This window comes from Carassius gibelio, chromosome B10 (assembly GCF_023724105.1).
Source record: "Carassius gibelio isolate Cgi1373 ecotype wild population from Czech Republic chromosome B10, carGib1.2-hapl.c, whole genome shotgun sequence".
Lineage (NCBI taxonomy): Eukaryota > Metazoa > Chordata > Actinopteri > Cypriniformes > Cyprinidae > Carassius > Carassius gibelio.
Genome location: NC_068405.1, coordinates 19,217,193 through 19,239,418, shown reverse-complemented (window position 1 = coordinate 19,239,418; position 22,226 = coordinate 19,217,193). Strand labels below are relative to the sequence as shown.

Sequence of the window (22,226 nt, the reverse complement as noted above, 5' to 3'; positions counted from 1 at the left end):
TTGATTAAAAGGCCAATAAATAAAAAATTGAGTGTAATTAGAAAATCGAAAGAGAATAGAAATTTCTGTGCTTAGAAATGATTTTAATACGGTTATTTCTTGATTTTTTAATGATTGCAGAAAACCTGTCAAACAAAGGTACATCTGTGTGAAGAGAGCAAGAAAGTCATAAAAGATTAATGTAATGTCTAGATGTTGTTTTTCCATATTTATGCAATACATTTTAGCACCGCTGAAAATAAATGGTGGTAGATCTCTCTTAAATGCTTGTTTTACAGTTTTTTTTATTTATTTAGACAACCCAAATAAAAGGCACATAAACATTGCGCATGTTTACATAATTATTTCTGACAAACGTACATTTAAAAAAAATGTAGGAATGTTTTTCTTTCCGCTACTCAGAAAGCCTAGTCTTCATATATACAAAATTACCATTGTTAATGTACTAATACAAAAGTTTTATAAAAGGTTATTTTGCTTTTCTTTGCTCACATTGTCTATCTGTACTCTAAGATCTTCTGAGCTAAACACTGTACAAACATATACATTCAACTGCTTTCACAGGGGCTCCAAAAATCATCCAGTTCACCAACTGAATCAAAACAACAACATTAGACTCAATTCGAAAATGTTCACTTCATTGGATTTCATAATTGGTTTCAATTTGGCAAATAAAAGAGGCAATTGTAATGCATCCACCATGAAATGCATAAACGTGCATTCTCACTCTCCCAGAAACTAAACTATGGAACATGCTTTTGTTTGTTCTAGTGTGACGGGAGAATCAAATGCCTCATGAGACACGAACACAAACACACACACACGGATCAGGGATTCATTGTGTCTGATCAGGAAAAAGCATCCCCTTCCTGAGACTCAGTGCTGGGGTGGACGGCGTCCATTCAGACACTCCAGATCGTCAAATCACAGGTTGTGGCGGGATAACGACCCACAAAAAAATTGCATACAAGTCAAATTAGTGTTTTCACTACAGCAGTCTCTTCTCTCTTGCATCTGCTCCATGCACAGGAAGCATATAGAGGAAGTGGCTGACAAAATGTACCTAAATTCTCTCACATTGATGGCAGTAATGTGTAGTGAGTGACAGCTCACTCTTCCTACTCATACTGTTGTGTTTCATTAACAAAAAAAAATTCAAATCTTTAGTCCAAATAGACAAGCACACAGTGTTGAAATTTCCAGAGCCAGTCTGTAAACATCCTCCATTGTTTCAGACTGAAGACGTGCTTTTATGTAAATTTTATGTTGCTTCTGGGTTTTAACTACAGGAAAATACTATCATCTACAGAGTTTAAACTTCATAAAACAAAACAAACAAACAAAAAAAAAATTACATAAACATGCCAAAAAAATAAAAATAATAATAAAAACTTAAAAAAAAAACAAATAGAAAAAAAAAATCTAAGTAAAATATATTTACAAACAAACATGAATAATTCCAAGGCATTTTCCTGGAATTACCCATGTTCATTTCCTATTCTCAGCCATTTCCTTTGTAAAACATGTTTTTAGAACAGGAATCTTGCAAACATCATATAAAAAATACAAATACAAACTTTTAACAGGCAAAAGTCCAAATTAAAACTTTAAAAGGGCATCAGCGCAGTACTCCAACCAATAGATGGCACTGTTATAAATGAGCTGGTTACCTACAGCTCATAAACCCCGTCCCAAATGACACACTTGGCCCTCTGAGTCCATACTTTGGTGAAGAAATGCTGCACAGACTTTAGAAAAGTGTGTTTTCTATTGTGCAAAGGTGGAACCTTTTGCAATCGTTAAATGACAAACAGGATACTCTTTGTCTTCATGGACTTTATAGATCCGCACAAACAAAGGCCATGGGATAGTAGCGACCACATCAAGTGCACCATTTGGAACATATCTTGATATTTATATTTAGATAATACTGCCTCTTTAAACTAGAGATATGCTTTCAGTGCAAGACTCTTTCCTTCCTCCAAAGCTTTCTTCTGTATGCAAAAAAAAAAAAAAAACACGCGACATCTAACAATGGTCACGTAAACAATAAGAGAATGAAGCTGCCCTCCCCTAATAAAAACTGAATAGTAGTAAACAGTGTCATGACGAACACCATTAATTAAAAAAGAAAGTGATCTACGGCACCTCCATACACACAAAAAAAAATAACGCACGCACACACTCACAACATTGCGCAAAATCTAAATAATGCAAAAGATATTAAAAACATCCTCCCAATGGAAGCAACAATCCATTTTAAACGAATTTCCTTAAATACTGATTAGCAGGGTACACTTCAACATCATTGAAGAACCCACTGGCACTCTGCTTATATAAAAAAAAAAAAAAAAAAAAAAAGGGTTCGAAATGCACATCAATTATTGCATTTGTTCTTAAATTCGGGGTTTGAAGTGCTCAGAGGAGCTTGCGCAATGCCCCGCTACAGAGCTGCTCACCAGGTGCGCAAAACGCAAACATACTCAAAGGCCAGAGAGAGTTGGAAATCCGTGCAAATCTTCTGCTAGTGTTGCAATGTAGCCACGCGATGGGTTTGTTCGCGCCACTCAGATGTCAGGAAAAAATGCTGGTCAGGGCCCCTGGTTTTACCAGTGAGAAGATGGCAAGACTTGGGACAGGAAGGGCATAGTGTCCATAGGTCTCATGGCAATGTTGAGTGGGGCGCCGATGTTCATGGGCATGGCCATGGGCGTGGTGATGGCCACCGGATGGGCTATATTCATGGACGCTGAGGCTGGGATGTTGACGGATGCAATGTTCACAGGGCCGGTGATGGTAACCTGGTGCTGCAGGCTGACAGGAGAGGTGATGTTGACTGTGTTGGTAGAGATGTTCATCTGGGCTGCTATTGTAACAGGGTTGCTGGTGTTGCCGCGGTTCATTGCAGAGGTGATTGGGGCTGTGGCCGAGACTGGTGTAGTGGAGGCAGAGTTGCAAACTTCATTGTTGTCTGTAGAGCACAGAGAAAGAGACAGGAGAAGCGTTAGTGCTTGTGTTGGGGATTTGTGTGTATTCTGTCCCAAATCCTCTGGGCATCTAGACTCATGTGGCAAATGACCTATGAGAGCATTGGTGATTAAACTTCCTGTTATCAACAGCAGAGACACGAGCGAGCAAACTGTTATTGTGTGTGTACATCGTCTTTTCCACCTTTTTTGTTTCCATTTCATTTTTACCTTTTCGGAGCCCTGAGTGGTTCCACTGCCAATCTCCTATTTAGAAACAGACAGAGGGTTATGATGGGCAGGCAGCTGCCTGCAGTGATGCATTATGGGACTTTTAACAATGCAGGGCTGCAGCATTTGCACAGTGTGAATACAGACATGACTATAGTGTTAAAATGGGAGAAATTTAAATGTAATGTGAATGTTTCAGGTTCAAAACAGGTTAAGCTCCATCAACAGCATGTAGACCGTAGCAAAGAAAAATTTCATTCATCTGTTTGAAGAAATAGGCAAAAATTCTTTGTTTATTATAAGGGCATTACTGTTAAAAATTATTTGAATTATGTTGTGCTATAGTATATAACAATACAATAATATAATATAACAAATACATTTAGAATAATTAAATATGCACCCAATTATATCTGTTTTTATCTGAGGCGAGAAACTAAAAAATAAAAATGTTTTAAATATAATGAATTAATATACATACAATTTCTATCACATTATATGATATTATACTATAGTATAAAAATACTTTTAACTACAATAAAATTAAATAAAATTTCTGTGGTAATCAACAGCATGGCCACAGATTGTGTCAATAAAGAGAGAATGTGTCTTGAAACCAGAACATTCAGAGATTTTAGCTATTAAAATAAATATATAATTCTACCAAATTCTAACAGTCTATATATATAAAAAAAGATTCACAGTCTACAACAACAAAAAATTTGCTAATCGTGATCAAGAAAAAATTAATAAAATTGAACTAAACTACATGACAGAGATATAGGATGGGGATCAGTGGGTTAATTCATGACAAAAAATTCATAAGTACACGTAATGGCACCGATCACTACATAGCACAACAGCTCTAAGACAAACTGAGACCTCAGGCATTCATTTGTGCAAACCCTACCCATTAAATTCTAATGAAAGTAAATGACAGAACAAATTGGCAGGGCACTGTTTTCAATCCTTGCAGTAGACCTGCCCCTTGACCTACTCCTGACCCTGTCGTCCACATCCTTAGAAAGGATCCAGTTCAGTCAGAGAAGTTTCTGCCCCAAGCAAAGCACTGGTCTTCTCCACTGACATGCTTGACTAACTTAAGATCTGAACACATGAGTCAAATGCCATGACCAGTGAAACGTCATGAACAGCACAACCAATCACGGTGAAACACTCCCAAACATAAATGATGCCAATGGCACAGGACTTTCAATGAAAAAGAATCTTGAAAGCCTTGTTCAATTATCATTCTGGACAGAAATGCTAAAAAATGCCTTCAAATGGCTCTCATGTCTACTTTACAGAGACTACACTCCCAAGATTCTTTGTGCTTCTTCAGATTCCATCTAAGAAATAGCAATTCTACACTGGCTCCTAAAACCTACGTTAGTCAAACCAAGAACCTGTAAAATCACAGGCCAGGCACGGGATAGTGAAGTTTTCAGAATAACTTGTGATGTCAAGAAAACATTTAATTCAATTATTGTAGATGTTTCTGAATAATATATTCTGAAAAGTTGTAGGACTTATTAAGACCACAACAGAATATCATTTATTCTAGGCTGATTACATTGTCATTCTGGATGGTTCAAAAAGAGGGTTAAAAATCTCTCAACTGTGCTTGCAAAGTCCCTTCTCAAACTAGTGCACTTGAGTGTATAGGAGAGTTTGGGAGCTGTAGGGACAGCAAAGAGCACTGAGGAAAGGATGAACAGAGTGTTAGTAGAAAGATGCTGGAGCTAGAGCTACATGAGTCACCCAGAGAGGCTGGGAGAGATGTTATACAAACTACCGGATGATTGGCCAGGGCAGCCAATCACGTTGCACTTACCTTTGTTACAGGCATTACTGAAGTTGTTCTGGCCGTGTGTTTTTAAGTGGCTGGTGATGTAGGCGGCGCTCAGCATCTTTCCACACACATTACAGGTGACTTTCCCTTCGTGCCGAATCATATGCGACCGAAGTCTGTCTTTGGTGGCAAAGGCTGATGTACAGGCCTATAATGGACAGAATTACATCATTTACAGCACAAATTCAACCAGTTTTCTTTTAATTATCCAAAGATTGTTAAGTCTTCAATAATAATCCTTTCTGGTGTTCAAACCTTTATTTGCCAGCAACTAAACATTCAAAAAGTTGAGGCTCCACTGAATAAACAGGGTAAATGGGTTCCTGTTCTTACCGTTACTTGGCATTTGAAAGGTCTTTCCGAGGAATGAACATGCTTCACATGGCAGCTGAGATGGTCAGGCCTGAAAAGAGAGGGAAAAATGAAAAACATGGCAAGAATTAAAACAGCATCAAGTCTCTGTAACAAAGCCACTGGCTTTTGGTACCAGCTGCTGTGCACACCTCATAAGAACAAAACCAGCAGGCTCAGGTGCTGTACTTTGCGAGTCTGCCTCTGAGCTGCAGATTCATCAGCTGCCGTGAGCTAGGAAGCATGCTAACAGATGTGGCATACAGTAAATATTGGCCTATACTAGCAACAATTCACTGTTCCCAGCTGCTACCAGAACAAACTGATGCTGCTCTCACACTGGAGGCTTTGATGTGAACATGAGTCTGAAATTTTTGCACATTAAAAAATAAATACGACACCTCACATTTACACACTCCCTCCGAAACGTTTTTCAGTCATATGTTTTTTTTTTTTTTATCAGTTTCCATTTTATGCATTTTCACATCCTTACCAAGCATTTTGATTTTATTAATACGAAAAAACGTGTAAAAAATGTAGCTTTACTATGTACTATATACAGGAATAAATTGGCTTTGAATATATATAGAAATTGCTATTTAAATTGTAATATTTCAGAATAGTACACTTTAACTGAATTTTGGATAAATTAAAAAAGTAAAAAAATGTAATGAAATTAGCTTGATTAATATTTCGGCTTCATTATTTAAAATTAGTTTGACATGATGTACTGTAATAACTAAAACGGACATAAACATTAATAATATAGATATTAAAAAAAGAAAAAAAAATTAAATCTACAAATAAAAGTAACTATATTAGTTAAGCAGTATCTTTTCATCAAATAATACAATAAATTCACATCGTATCTCTTTTAGTAGCTCGAAGACATCAAAATAACATTCTAACTATCAGATTTAATTTTTTGCTACCTCACAACTTCCTCTCATATTCATAGCCAAAGTATTTGGAACAAAATATCAGTGTATGCAAATGAACGGGGCATTTGCAGGAAAATCATTTCATTCAGGTTTGAAAACTGCACTAAATATGAATGTGACACGACCAGCCGGAGGAGACTGGGACATTTTGTTTTCAGGTGGTGTTCTCAGAAACAGCCAGAGCTCTAAATACAGCCCCTTTTATCTCTGCGCTTTGATTTGGGTCCGTGCGTGATAAATAATCCCAGGATTAATTTCAGGGATAGCGAGGCCTCTCCGATGCTTTCCCGGATATTCAGGGACGTTATGGACGAGCTATAGACGAGACTCCTAAAGCAGCCGTATGTCTGCGGCCCCTGAGTGACTCAAAGGAAACCCCAGCGCTGATCCTCTAAGACAGAACAAACAGGAAAGAAAGGGGGAATAACAGAGGAAAAAGAGCACCCCCTCCTCCTTCTGTTCAAGCAGACCCTCGGCATGCTGGGACCTACAAAGACAGCCAGTCAGATCCATTCACAACAACTATAAATCAGCCAGCAGCAGCCAATAGGAACGAGACAACATTAACATCATCAGAACAGCAGATGGTGGATTCAGCTCCAGCTTTGAACACATATTTCAACAGACATTATTAAACGCACTGACATCATCAGAATCCACAAACAACCTCATTTAATGCAGGATGGAAATGACTCACATTTGTCATTAACGTATACGTTCTATACGGTCAGTTTACAGTGTAGATATATAGTTATTTGTACGAATTTATATTAAGAACTCAGAACCAACATTAAATCATTTTTAAATGATTAAGCATCATTAAATCAATCAATTAACAATTATACCAAGCTACCAATCTTTTTTTTTTCTCATTTCCAACTTGAAATGAACTGTTACTGTACTTAAAACTCGCGCTAATTTAGTTTAATTACTATTTGTACATTTTTTTTTTACTTTATAAATATTGTAATAAATGACAATTAATAACATAAATAATACAAACTAAATACACTACTGGGCAAATGTATGTGGTCAAGAGATTTTTATGTTCTTGAAAGAAAACTTATTGAGGCTCCATTTATTATCAAAAACAGTAATAACTGTAATGTTGTGAAAAATTATTACAATTCAACATTTTTCTTTTCAATTTTTTTTTTAAGTGCAATTTATTTCTGTAATGGCGAACCTGAATTTTCAGCAGCAAATACAGTCTTCAGTGTCACATGATTCTTCAGAAATTATTCTAATATGCAGGTTTATGTATATACGTATTTTGTAAACGTATATATTTTTTAAGATTCTTAGATGACAAGAAAGTTCAAAAGAACAGCAAATATATACACACACACACACACACACCACACTCATATATATATATATATATATATATATATATATATATATATATATATATATTTTTTTTTTTTTTTATTATTATTTTTTTTTTTTTGCTTTTGATCAATTTAATGAATTATTGCTGAATAAAAGTATTAATTTAGTTAATTTAAAAAAATCACTGACGCCAAACAGTGTATGTTGTCAAAAAAGGGAAGAGGTTCCTTAAAATACTTTTAAGGAATTGTTCACTAGAATCTGAACCAGAATCATTGAATTCCTTATAATTCATAACTTGAATTATAACTTCCTTATAATTCAAACATACTGATTAAATTTAAGCAAGTGAAAAAGCTCCACATACCTCGAGAATCCCTTTCCGCATACAGAACAGACATAGGGTTTGTGGACCCCTCCGTCATGTGAGCGCACGTGGTACGTCATGCGATCCTTCCTCTTAAAGCGCTGTTGGCATATAGGACACTCGAATGGTTTTTCATCCGAGTGTGACAGCTTGTGTCGGTTCAGATGGTAAACGTCCCGGAAGGCTTTCCCACACATTTCACAGCCGTGGTTCTTCTTTACAGGTTTGGGTGGCTTTTTGGGGGCACTGTGTTGGGTCACGTTGGACATGGACGTCGGGGACATGACAGTGGAGGCAGAAGACGTGGAAGTGGTCGCTGTGGAAAAGATGCCAGCGACGGTTGAGATGTAGGCAGGGTCGCCTGTGTTCTCACGGGACATGGTGGAGATGAGCGAAACCATGGTGGGTGCCGCTTGCGCCATCTTTTTGGGTCTGGACACCATTTTGATGCCGGTGTGGCAGGACTCGTGTCGGCGGAGGTGGTAGCTGTCGCGGAAGGCCTTGTTGCAGTAGCCGCAGATGAATGGTGTCTTGCTCTTGTGCTCTTTCTTGACCACGGGCATTGGACCACCTCCTCCGCCATTGCCACCCCCTCCTCCCCCAGTCCCGCTGGCTACGTTGTCCTTGAGGAGCTCGGCGGCGCTGACGGGGGGCTTGTGGTCCAGAGGAATGGGCATCACAGGCTTCTGGTCCTGGGGCTCAGAGTTCAGCAGTGGCAGCAGGCTGCTTGGGGCCACCTGGTGCTGGTGGTGAAGGGCTTCATTAGCCTGCTGGAAGGAGAAGACAGAACAGGAAACAAAAAAATAATAAAAACAATGTTGACCAAATTTATGGCTGCTAAAAATGTCCTAGAGAGATATTCTGCACTTAATAATTACAAATAATAAATAATAGAATAAAATACTAAATAATGAGATGGAAAAAAAATTATATATATATATAAACAGGTATATCAGAATAATAAAATAAAATAACTAATAAAATAATTAACTAAATAAAATGAAACAAAATGAAATAATAAAAATGGAATACTCAATAAAAGAAATAGAATAATGAGATAATAAATACATAAATTAATTAATTAATTCCCAAAACTAAATCATTTTAAAACTGTTATCTGTTTAAACTTTAAAAACACACAGAGTCATGTACGGCGACACCCCCAAAAATAAGTTCAGAGAAATGTTATAAATCCAAAACGGTTTTATTTTGAGCACAGGTTAAAGTATTAATGATATACCTTATTATATTTATTATATAAATCATATATATTTATGATTTTAAGATTCAGACATCAAAACTCAGACATCAAAACTCAACAAAAAGATGGAAAACTTTAATACTTACGTAACCAGGCATAATTTTTAAATTAGAAAAATAACTAATATAAGTAGTAAATAATAATGATAATAATAATAATATATATTATAGACCCTGGACCACAAAACCTTCGTAAGGGTAAATTATTTTCAAAGAGATTTATAGATGATACATACATCATCTAAACACTGAATAAATAAGCTTTTCAGTGATTTATGGTTTGTTAGGATATTACACGATTTGGCTGAGTAACAACTATTTGGAATTCTGGAATCTGAGAGTGCAAAAAAAAAATCAGAAAATTGCTCTTTAAAGTTGTCCAAATAAAGTCCTTAGCAACACATATTACTAATCAAGAATTACATTTTAATATATTTAAGGCAAGATATTTACAAAATATCTTCATGATTTTTGGCATTAAAGAAAAATCGATAATTTTGACCCAAACAATGTTTTGTTGGCTATTGCTGCAAATATACCTGTGCAACTTGACTGGTTTTGTGGCCCAGGGTCATATATAATAGAACAGAATTAAATAATAGAATATATACTGGATTTTATCTTTCCTCAGTTTAACTCTGGGAATCCAGTAAATTAGATGAGAAACAGAGATGAGAAACTCTGATCTCACTGATGTAGATGACAAAGTCCATCTAGCACAGATTTGTTGTGTGTGTGTTCTGTGTTCCCATCAGCACTTCCGGTAGCCTGCGGGGTGACTAACGATGAGCAGAAGTTCAGGAATGAACACACGCTCATGTTACATACAAACACACACTGGACTCGACAACTGGCAGGAGGAAGAGGCACTCCATTGAGAAACTTCTCATTAAATCAAATGAGTCAAGTTTCCCCTCTTCAACCACAGAAATGCATGCTGGGCTAATGACTGGATTCAGAAATCCTGATTCAGAATGATTCACAGTGTTATCAAAAGTGTCATCTTGGCCCCAAACTAATGACACAGATTACGCTGGAGTCGTGATAGAGCACATGCTGGCATGAGGGCTGGGTACAGGGCAGAGGCTGTGCGCTCTGATTAACTGAGCTCAAAAACAACGCCGGGCCGCTGAGGAATCTAAATCTGTTCGGCTGGCGTAAACCGATCTGCTGAGATGCTCCCGCTTCTTCATGTGACTGCAAAATGAACTGTAACACAAGTGAGATGATTCAGCAGGTCAGGATCAAACTCAGCTAAACCTGTGTGTGAACGAGATGACAAGGACTTCACAGAGAAAACAAGAGAGTTGTAGCATTAACACTACAGATAGTTGTGTTTGATCGACAGGAATATGATAGATTTGATAAGCAATATACTGGCTCTTATGAGATATGAAGCTACATTTTGCACAGATGAAGGTCTAGATCTCTTCTGTATTTAATGCATCCGGTAAGGATGCACTAAACTGATAAAGTGACAGCAAAGACATTTATAATGTTATGAAAGATTCTATTTCAAATACCTTATTACCAAATACCTCATTTCCTTATTTTTTTTTATTCATCAAAGAATCCTAAAAATAAATCATGGTTTAAACAAAAAGATTAACAAAATTGTTCATTTATAAGAAATATTTCTGGGCCACCAAATCAGCAAATTGGAATGATTTATGAACAACACTGAAGACTGGAGTAATGTTGGCTGAGAATTCAGCTTTACTAGATTTTATTAAAAACAGTTAGCTTAATTGTAAACATATTTCACAATATTACTGTTTTTACTCTACTTTTAATCAACTAAATTAGGGAAAATGTTATCCGATATTGATAACCGATAATTCGAAAAAGCCAATAACTGATATGTTGGCTGATAAATCTAAATCCAAATTTTTAGAATTTTCGAGAGCCTGTTTACGAAGTCTCACTGTTAAAACAAACAGAAAAATTTACATTTAGTGGCCGATATATCGTGCAAAGCTAAATGCAAAAGCAAGATTTTTTTTCACCAGCCTCAAACTTCTAAATGGTAATATATAATTAAATATAAATGGATTAGTAGAAAACTTGTCTTTCACAAATACCGTATTTTCCGGACTATAAGTCACACTTTTTTTCATAGTTTGGCTGGTCCTGCGACTTATAGTCAGGTGCGACTTATTTATCAAAATTAATTTGACATGAACCAAGAGAAATTAACAAGGAGAAATGAACCAAGAAAAACATTACCGTCTACAGCAGCGAGAGGGCGCTCTATGATGCTCAATGCTCCTGTAGACTGCAGGTTCTTGGTTCTAAATAAATGCGACTTATAGTCCAGTGTGACTTAGATATGTTTTTTTCCTCATCGTGACGTACTTTTGGACTGATGCGACTTATACTCAGGTGCGACTTATAGTCCGAAAAATACGGTACAATTGATTTTTAAAGTCTACATCTGTGTGAACCAGATTATGCCACAGCAGTTAAAATGCATGATGCAATTTTATGATGTGGGTTTGAGACAATACTGACGTACTCTCCTACTACAACTCTAAAAGTGTATACTTTCCCATTATGAGTGAACTATTTACTTTCAGTGCACAGAAGTATGTGAACTGGGATGCAGCCAACTTGAACACACAGTGAAAGCCACCTCGCAGGCCTGGAAACAGAGGTGGATGTTTATTTGTTTACTGAGGCTTCTGGGAGGCTGGATGCACTCCTTTAGTTCTCCCTCACACACAGAGCAGCGTGAGGGATTTGTTTAGACAGCCAGGGGCAAAAGCTTACAGACACTCACTGCTAACCTACACCACAGCCACCTGCCCCGCCAGACACTGATCTCTGAGCCACAACACCAGGACAACCAGAGGGAAAACAATATACAACCATCACAAACACATCTATTGCCAAACTTGGAGTTTCTGAACATGTATGAAAGTTAAATTCAATGTATCTATGAACAGTCTTAACGAAGTGGTTCACCATAATGAATCCGACTTCTCAACTCTACCGCAGCCTGAGGGGTTTAAAAGACTCGATAAAGTGCGGCAAACGCCCTGTTAACCCACTATTGATGTTCAATGGAGCATCTAAAACAGGCACAGCCCCCACAAACCACAGAAACAGCCCCAAACCAGCTTGGTTTAAACAACAACAATCAAAAAACCTTCCCCAAATGCACACAACTAATGAGCAAAAATCAGATGTAGATTTTAAACCATGAATGAAGTCAGCAAAAGGTCAAAGGTGGCATTATTAGTGCTCGGCCCCTGAGGGAACAGCTTCCCCTGCCTTGATGAAACAACAAGGCCTGTCAGTTCTCAGAGGCAAAGGAAACATAAATATGGGTTCACTAGTCATCCTACAAGCTAACTGATTAGTGAAGTGGACTAGTTAATATTTTTCAACTTGATAAAGAGAGTTTTAGTATGCTTACGGTCTCAAAATAACTGCGGATGCTAAAACCTTTGAATTATTGGCTCTCAAATTTCAAAATATATTATAATAGACTAATAATATAGCGTTGTGCAAAAACTAAAAAAGGTACTTTGATTTTTAGCGTGCTTATTTGATGAATATTTGACTTCAAAATATTGCACTTATTATATGTACTGTATATTCTGAAAACAATTGTATGCCTATAGTCTTGTAGTAACTGGATCTTTTAAATAAGATTTTTGTGAAAAAGCTTGAGATTTAGCATTTTTGTTTAATATCTATCTTTTAAAGCATTGGATGTTTTTGCATTCAGCCGGTTTCTGTGTTTGTTATTTTATTTTTTATGTAAATGCATAAATGCAGATAGGTGTTTATCAAGTAAAAATGACTTTAAGAAAAATTAAAATACAACTGTACTGCCATGCTGTATGAAAGCCAGGATCTGCTGGGCCTTCCTGATTAGAACTTATGGATAATTAGGAATTAGGATCATAATTAGGAAAACCTCTTTGGTGGTGAACGGAAACTACAGCACATTTTTTTTTTTTTGCATTTCTGTTTGCTCCAATAGGAAAATAAATACCATGTCAAAAATATGACATTACATATGATGAAAAAAAATGTGTTGGTCAGAAGAGAGAAAGATGTTAAATTTGCCATCACTCCTTCAGTTGCCATATTCATAATACTCTATTTTTTTTAGATATAATGCCAATGTAACGTAAAACAAAGGATAGCGTTATATATTTTTACTATGAAAATAGACAAAAATTATATTCACGATGTTAATAATTGTGGAAACAGATCCATAGTCTATGAACAGGGTCCATTAGAAGATTTAATAATTATGTAATTTTGCTTAATCAGGTGCATGATGCAGTTGGTCTCTGCAGATGCAGCAAAAAGAGGACACCGCAATTAAGATGCGTACTTTCGTGCAATCACGGAGAGGGCAGGGTTAAATACCTGACCTCTCGCATTCAGCATCATCCATCCATCTCGCAGGGCTGACCGCAATGCAGGCAGACGCAGGACAAAAAAAAAAAGAACGCTCCTTTCTGCTCCTTATTTTATCTGCTCTATTGTGATGGACACAAATCGGAGCCGGGATGCCCTCATGGATCCGCAGGGGGTCTTTGTGCAGGAGTCTTCTCTGATTTGGTTCCTCTATTCGTTAGGAGAACTGCATATTTACACACACACACATATATCTGTCTGCTCTTTTCCTATAGCATCCCAGTCATCAGTTTACTGGGTACGTCTGGGGACACAAGTCTAGACTAGGCCGCTGCATGTGTGTGTGTGTGTGTGTGTGTATGTGAACTCTGCGAGTGTGTGACGCAGAATGACTGTAGCCCTGCTGGGTCTTCACGCCACTCTGACAATTTTGATACAAATCGGGTCTGAAGTCTGAGGTCAGTGTAACGTAAATAACAGAGAAAACGAGTTCAGCCAGAGAATAAGGAGTTTTGAAAAGCCAGCGGCCGCACAATGGAGATCTGCAACAGGCCCGGGCTGGATGCTGAAACACATGGTAATTCATTTTCGAGTAAAGCTTTCTTAAATTTGAATTTGAAAAGAAACAGCAAAGAAGAAAGGGTGATTAAACGGGCAAAAAAACTGTACAAAAGGAACAGGGAGCTTGTGGGAAGGCGAACAGCTCATAACACTACACAACCCAGCTGTTTACAACTATTAGACCCTAAAGGATGAATCCCAATGCATAATCTCCCTGCAGTTCACACATTTTCACAGACGCATGAAGCCTGTTTCACTGGGACAGGGGTGGGTGGTGTGACCACATCCTTACATCATGCTATGAGATATTAAACCACGGTAACTGAATACATGCAAATTATTTTGGCTGGAAATTCAACCCCATAAATGTTGAATATATTACATCATCATAGCATATGTCTGTTTTTGTCCATAAATAATAGAATAATATTTTCACATGATAAAAAAAAAAAATATATATATATATATATATAAAATATGAATTTATTATTCTGTCTGTTATTAATATATTTTTTAATCCACAAAAACAGACAGATGCTAATTAGAATTAACTATGATATGATATAAAAAGTGTGTGTGTGCTTGTATAATTGTACGTCTATCATTTTTTAAAATAATCTATTGATGTAAATTGTAATTTAATGATGTTTTTGAATTTACTGAACACACATATTTTAGTAGAAATAAATAATTAGAAGTTAATAAAAACAATAATTGTGTTTTTCAATGAAACATTTTCTTTTTGCATATCTCTTGACTTAAATACATGTATATACTGGTATTTACACTTGATGGGTGCAAATCAGAAGATAAATTGAATAAGAATTTTGGCATCAGTGTAAAAACACATGATACAAGCTAAAATTAAGGCTGTAATACACTGTAAATATAAAACATATTTTAAGTCATTGTACTGTAGAGAGCTGATAATGATGTTAAAACCACAGCTTTAAAAAAAATAGTGGTATAGATGGTATAACAGATTGGTGTGTTGATGACACATTAATATGGTTTCTTGATATATAGCAACATTTGAGAAAGTGTCCCAGCAAACATTTTCACTCTGGTGACCGACACCGACTCCAAAAACATTCTTAGATCCCGGACAGTCAGACGTCACAACTTTCATTCATCTTCAGCACAAGGAAATATGAAAGACTAAAGCTGTTAGGCTCTAAAGGCAAGATGCAGATGGGCCCCAGAGATGACGGGGCAGGTCTGAGGAGCGTCTCGTCTGTGCTGTGCGTCTGATCAACAAATAAAGGGTGTTTTATGAGTCAGTGACTCATGAGTCACAAACCTACCTCAGCTTGATGATAAATGGATTACAGGAATTCTACTTTCTCTTGGATACACTGGGTCATGATGGGTCACAACGACCGACTAGCTGTCCAATAACTGATTAGTGAGATCAACCAGTTGATCAAGACCAACTTAAACCATTTTAAAAAAAGTGCATCCCAAGACACTTGAAGGATATGCCCTGTCACTAAACACCCACTGAAGTGATTCACCCTCAAAGTAAGGTTTACCATCAGAAAAGCTTCTGCAGTCTCACAAAGTTCATGACTAAAGCCCTAAGTCACTACTTTCACTACGATGCTCTTTCAATAACAAGTCACCTGATCAATCACAGCTGCTGTTTTTGCCAAAGGTTCCAGCCTGATTCATGCTAATCCAAACATCTTTTCAATTAAAAAGAGACAGAAAAAAAACTGCGTGGCGGCATGTGTCACATTAGATCAAACGCGTCTAATCTCACTTCCCGAGAACTGACTGTGGAATGACTCAGTCGTGCAGCACTTCAAGGGCAAAACAGGACCCCAAACATCCATTGCTTGAGGAAATATGAGATCTTGCAAATCAGTTTCAGCTTTATTGAAGCATAGGTTATAATGTAAAACAATGTGCATGTTTCTTTTCAGAAGAGTCATATAGTGAAATATGGGTCACAATGTTATTATAAACACATATAACAAAACCATGCATAGTAAAGAACATCCATGTGTTCTCAACATGTGCTGCAAACAAAGCATGTTCCCCAGAATGATTTATAGTAGTTGTACATACTGTAAAACTCTCACTGACTTCAAAAGATCTGTGATCACAGGGCATAATAAATACGATCTTCAACAATATTAATATACATGTATCCAGCTGCAGATCACACGGAGGAACCAGGTGCAATGGGAATCAATGCATTTTATGAAAGGTATAATGAAAAGCAGAAATTTTAACTAAAGCCTGGAGGATAGAAGTGACTAAGAAAGCAAAATGCTATTTAACTGAACACCTCGTAAAGTGAGTTTACATGTGAACAAGTTTTCAGGATCTGAGTCACTACAGCCGCTTATTACGCGTGTCTGATTCTTTCTGTCCTAAAACAGACAGACAGACAGATAGATACAGACTAATGACTATGACTGTTGCTGTAATAAGTGTTAAACTTTTAAAATTTGAATACACATTGTCAAAATATTTCCACCATTTTTTTTTTACAAATACGTAGACTACAAACATTTCCATAACTTTTTCATTCATTGTTTTCCACAACATAAAAAAAAAAAAAAACTTTTTTAGCCAGATTTTTCATGACTATGGGAACATTAGACAGAGGTACAGATGAAGGTAGAGGTGGAAAAACAGAGAGATTTAGGAATTTATGATGCAGAGATGATGAACTGATCTAGAGAGGGAAAGAGATTGATGGAGATAGAGATAGAGGAACAAACAGAGAGACGGACAGAGTGAAATATCTATAAAGGAGTGAATAGGGAGATGAATGAACAGATAGAGGCAGAGGGAAAGGTCTACGAAGGGAAGGATAGATGGAGGAGAGATGGAGATAGTGACAGGATAACAAAGAAATTAAGCGGGACAGAAGCAGTACAGACAGAGGAGTAAACAGGAGGACAGATCTGCAGATAGAGTAACAAACTGATGTAACTTACACAGGGCTGCATCTATAGAGTCAGACAAGAGGGGTAAAGAAGGATATAGGGTTAGATCTACAGACACAGAGACTGAGTCTTACTACATCTAACGTTAGAGAGGGAGCGCAGCTGGGCGCCTGGGACTCCTCTACTATTGTTTTGCTCCAACTGCGCCTTTTCAAATAACTCTAGTGATAAAGCAAACTGAAGCAGGCAGGCCGGTAACACGAGTGAACGGCGTGTGAGTGTGAACGTGCGTGTGTGTTTAAGAGAAAGGGTTTCTCACCTGGAATAAGAAAGAGCTCCAGCTCTGCTCCATCATCGCGTCTCACTTACAGAAACAAAGCGCTCAACATGGCAGAGCGAGACTTCCGCCACCCCGCGGAACGTACCACTCGCGGGAGGGGGGAACACAACAGCAGTCTGAACGATTTAATGAATAAAACACTGTCCGGTTTTACAATATGGTACATTAAAAACACATTTATGTACACTTTCTGTTAAAACCCATTCTGTCTATGCTTCAGGGGGAAAATTCATGAAGTACTGGCTATGGTGATTTACAAAACACACCTGTTTTTTCATTTCCATCTCGACAGACTCACGGGACGCTCCAAAAAAACAGGAGTGAAGTTGATGAATAGCGTGGAACTGTCGCGAGACTCGTCATAACTCACTGCGCGAGACTGACTGCAGGATTTATCTGCATTTATACGATCTAGTTGTATCTGTACATGTAAAGTCTATTTTCCACATTTAAATACAACATTATGCATATCCAGGTTTCATTTATTTGCCTATTAGTGTTGGGGATTTTTAGTTAACCTAAAGGACTTGAATCTTTTCACTAACAAGATTTGTTCAGACTCGTGTATTGATTCATTCAGTGTCTCTGTCTGCAGGTTGCTCCAGTATTAAATGATTCGTTAAATCATCCACTTAACCGAATCGATGGAATCGTTCACAAACGAGATGTCCTGGTTCGTTCAAAACGAGATGCTCTGAGTCATTGCATGGAAGTGAACAAAAACGACTCTATCGTTTAAAAGATTTGTTCAAAACACCAGACGCAACAAACCTACATGGGACAGGGGCAGAGTTGTGTACCCCTTTTAACCTGATTTATTGCTATACCCCCACCCCCTCCCCCCAGTGGACACACGAGAATGATTAGCTGAAGACGCGGTCTATTTTAGGATCGTTTTATAATTAAGGGCGAGTCCTCAACTGAATTAACTTAATAACCCGATTTATTGTCAGCGGGGTACGGGTTTCCTTCTAACAGGTCACAGAGAGATTAAAAGGTCATGCTTTATAAGATTGTTTTCCCCAGAAGTAGTATAGTAGCTTTGTGTGTGTGTGTGTGTGTACTGTGCGTGGCTACCAAACATTACACGTCAAGCATTTAATTAGAACTTCAGTGAAGAGTTCGGTCTTTCAATTTGTTATGTCCATTAAATAATAATAATAATAAACAACATAATTATTTTACTAAATATAATAATGGCATATTTTCCCTTTAATACAGTAAAGCAGCATTAGTAGTGAAGAACTGCACAGTGCTTACCAACTATTACACTGTGATTACATCAGGACCAGCTTATTAGTATACAGTGTGTCCTTGAATGTGATGTAAAAAGTGCTCTGAATGTGCTCCTCATATGGGCCAGTTTAAAATCCTCTTTATCCACAATGAACCTGTGGTGCACTTTTTAAATAGTTTATGTTTGACACACAAAATTGTCTAACATAGAAGCTAATACAGAAACTGTCCAAATTTATTGGCTATGGCTAAGTATCTGATATGCTGTGATCATGATTTAAGCATGACATAAGCAAGATTTACATGTAGCTTTTCTACCAAAACACCACAGCCGAATTTGAACGTATGGTTTATTCATCTGTATTGGGTTGAGGAGTTTCCATTAATGGTTTGGGTATTTGATTTGACTAGAAGACTTTAAATGGACCCATATTGTTATTTTATTACCATTTATGCCACTGAATATCGAAATATCTAAAGCTATGTGCTCATTCAGGTTCCAAGACCAGAACAAGAGATGTTGTATGAATATGAATGTAAGATAAATACATCACAAATGTGCAACAGATTGGGGATTTTGAAGATTATTAGGTAACTGAAAAAAAAAAATCTAAAAACATACATAATGAGGGACTGGTGTTGTCACAGAGTCGGTCCAGAGGAGGGCGCTATGTCCATGCAAACAAACCTGAACCACTACGAATACAACACACGGCATATTGCGATTACATTTGTGCACCCAAAATCAAGGACATGGTTGAACAGACAATAATTTCTATTGAATACATTTTATATATTTTTATTGATTTCTTTTAATTTAAAATGTCAACAGTGTGCATACAAGTCTATTATTATTTATATATACGGCTAATTGATTAATACCTATAGTTATTACTATTGTACAAATGATCGAATGATACAAATTATTATCTTTAAATGTATTTGATTATTTATTTTAGTTTAACTGGTCACATCAGACAAAACTAAACTTTGAACTTAGTCAACTTAGTATCTCGACCTAAAACTCTCTAGGTATCAAAGTCATGCAGAAGGGATGAACTGATGTGCTCAACTCTTCTTGAGGGGATCATATCCAGCAGTGCTCAGTGATCCGAGAGCGCGCTCGGCTGGTGTGCGCGTCCCACTGACCGTCAAACGCTCCAGACGCGTTTCCACAGCACCAGTTCTGCAGTTCAGTGCGCACAAGGGCATCAGCACACTATTTCAGCACTGCTTCAAAGGTAAGTTTGATTATCTTTAGCGACATTTGTGTTTAGTTCACTGTACAGGTGAACAGACTGTCTGTTTGCGGTGATGCGGAATAAATAGGCTTAGAGAAGGGCATTACGCGCACCAAAACATTCACCTTAAAGTCATGATATACATGATCTAGGAATTATTGTATATAAATGTAGGATATGAGTATAGGGGTTTATATTGCAAAATTAAGGAATATATTAAAAGCACAAAGAGTTTTTATTTATTTATTTTTAAAGCCTCGTAGATTTACATTAAGAGCTAAATCAGTAAGAGTTGAATTCAACTTTACATGATAGACATGATTCTGCTGGCGAGATCAAGTGATTTCGTGGCACAAGTATAGTTACATAGATTTGAGATTCCAAACATAGAGTTTAATTTAATTCGAAGAGGAAGCGTTCAGGGGGCGATGAGATGAAGAGTTTCAGGAAGTGATTCATTCTACTCGTTTTGTTTGGATAATCGTGAAAACGGATCGTTTTAACATCATCACTGATTTATGTCGCTGTGTTTTACATAATGTTTATGGCATTATTGTATAAGTTTTCTAGTTGTTATCGATGATAAACGTCTCTTACCGATTTTGTGTACCTGTCAGGAAAAGGTAAGAACAGCCAATGAGAGTGTGCGACGTCACATAGGGGTATACCGTCACGTGTACACTTTCTTTACTCTTGATTAATAAATTATGTGTTTTTTTTTTAAGCTGTGTTAACCCATGAATTACTAAAATGATTGATATGAACATTGTCTGGTGCAAAATATTATTGTTTTTTTTTTTATCAAATTAAATTATACTTCAAACACAGGCATAGCTTTTTTATATATGTTTTATATAATATTTATTTATAGTGTCTGTGTTTAAATTTTTTAACGTATTATTATCATTACTATTATTATATACTAATATATAATAATATTGTTATTATTATTAATAATAATAATTTCAGTTTATAAAAAAAGAAGCATTTTTAACCTCATGACTGCAAATAGGAGGGAACATAAAAACACTGTGTTCTGTTTGTCAGTCTTTTAGCCGAGGGCTTCACCTGTTGCTGTGGTGGTCTTGGTGCTGTGGAACCAGTGCTGGTCATGACTCAATGCCAACATTAATTTATATGCTGTGAGGAGACCAACATCTGGTGGATTCTACTTTTGTGCCCAACCATGTTCCACTTGATCAAGAAAGATAAAGACAAAGAGAAGGATGGAACAAAAAAAGAGAAGAAGGAGAAGAAAGAGAAAAAAGAGCGAATGTCTCAAGCCGAGCTGAAGAGCCTAGAGGAAATGAGCGCGAGGAGAGGTTTCTTTCATATTCATCGAAGCAGCTCTAAACGGGAGGCCAAAGGAAAATTGGAGATTTCCAGCCCTATTCCCATCAAGGTGGTCCGAAACACAGAGCTCAGCCTGACAGACGGGGACCTTAGCAAACTCTATACTCAGGGTACCATAACACCTGCGGGCTCCAGTGATGACATTAAGATGGTCCAAGACATCCGCCAGTCATCCATCAAAGAACAGATGGTCAAATACGACTCCATGACGAAGCAGAATTCCCCAGTCGAACAAATCTTGAAGCGGTTTTCTTTCTCAATGAAGAGCAAAGATGAAAGCCCTTCAGGGTCAACTGCACCATCAGGGCAGAACTCCACCACTCCCTCACCTCAGGTAGAGGTCAAGGTGTTCAATCCCCCACCTCTATATACACCTTACCATCCCACCAGCCCTGCAAAGAGCATCCAAGTCCCAGAGATAGTGGACCGAACGTTCCCAGCAGACTTGTCCTTGCCTGCTGTAGCGCCTCCGCAAATTCCTGCACCCAGAGAGTTGGAAATTCAGCGCCGCAACACGGGCGATTTCGGCTTTTCCCTTCGTCGTACCACCATGGTGGACCAGCGGCCCGACGGGTCGCTCTACCGAAAGGTGGTCCACTTTGCCGAGCCTGGCGCTAGGAATAAGGACCTGACTCTGGGGCTGGTGCCAGGCGACCGTCTGGTAGAGATCAACGGGAGGAACGTGGAAAGTAAAAGCAGGGATGAGATCGTGGAGATGATCAGGCAGTCTGGAGACACAGTACGTCTGATGGTGCAGCCCATCGTGGAGTTGAGCGAGCTGAGCCGCTGTTGGTTGAGGAACACCAGCGGCCCGTACCACGATGTTTACGAGGTGAGATGCTTATGTGTTATGGTTGGATGTGTTGAATCGCACATGGAAGACTAACTCTTCTAACACAGACTGGGCCATGGAGTTGC

General features: G+C 37.6%; 2 protein-coding genes across 9 annotated transcripts in view; one reads left to right on the top strand and one right to left on the bottom strand.

Annotated features, from left to right (window-relative positions):
• Window positions 1-264: 264 nt before the first annotated feature.
• vezf1a (vascular endothelial zinc finger 1a) lies at window positions 265-17,560 on the bottom strand. Of its 3 annotated transcripts, none has more exons than XM_052567578.1 (6): window positions 17,458-17,560; window positions 8,041-8,810; window positions 5,383-5,452; window positions 5,032-5,197; window positions 3,198-3,233; window positions 265-2,971 (listed from the first exon to the last, which is right to left on the bottom strand). In XM_052567578.1, exons 1-6 carry the CDS (start codon window positions 17,491-17,493, stop codon window positions 2,607-2,609), a joined length of 1,443 nt encoding a protein of 480 aa, XP_052423538.1. In that variant the 5' UTR covers window positions 17,494-17,560; the 3' UTR covers window positions 265-2,606. The 3 variants fall into 3 exon arrangements, with proteins under 3 accessions (XP_052423538.1, XP_052423539.1, XP_052423540.1); XM_052567579.1 differs by having other exon boundaries at window positions 8,041-8,807; window positions 17,458-17,497; XM_052567580.1 differs by lacking the exon at window positions 3,198-3,233.
• Window positions 17,561-19,790: 2,230 nt separating this feature from the next.
• myo18aa (myosin XVIIIAa) overlaps window positions 19,791-22,226 on the top strand; it is a 38,541-nt gene continuing 36,105 nt past the window's right edge. For 4 of the 6 annotated variants that reach the window (XM_052567576.1, XM_052567573.1, XM_052567575.1 and 1 more), the window contains exons 1-2: window positions 19,792-19,955; window positions 21,003-22,140. In XM_052567576.1, coding sequence (XP_052423536.1) covers window positions 21,142-22,140 — 999 coding nt within the window. In that variant the 5' untranslated portion in view covers window positions 19,792-19,955; window positions 21,003-21,141. Of the gene's footprint in view, window positions 19,956-21,002; window positions 22,141-22,226 lie in introns of all 6 variants that reach the window. The other 2 variants (XM_052567571.1, XM_052567569.1) reach the window with 1 other exon arrangement.

Excerpts from the sequence above, each read along its gene's own strand:
- vezf1a (XM_052567578.1), bottom strand. The coding sequence starts at position 17,493 with ATGATGGAGCAGAGCTGGAGCTCTTTCTTATTCCAG. Across the intron at positions 5,198-5,382 it reads CTTTCAAATGCCAAGTAACG|GCCTGTACATCAGCCTTTGC; the intron begins GTAAGAACAGGA and ends TGTCCATTATAG. Across the intron at positions 3,234-5,031 it reads CAGTAATGCCTGTAACAAAG|GAGATTGGCAGTGGAACCAC; the intron begins GTAAGTGCAACG and ends GTTTCTAAATAG.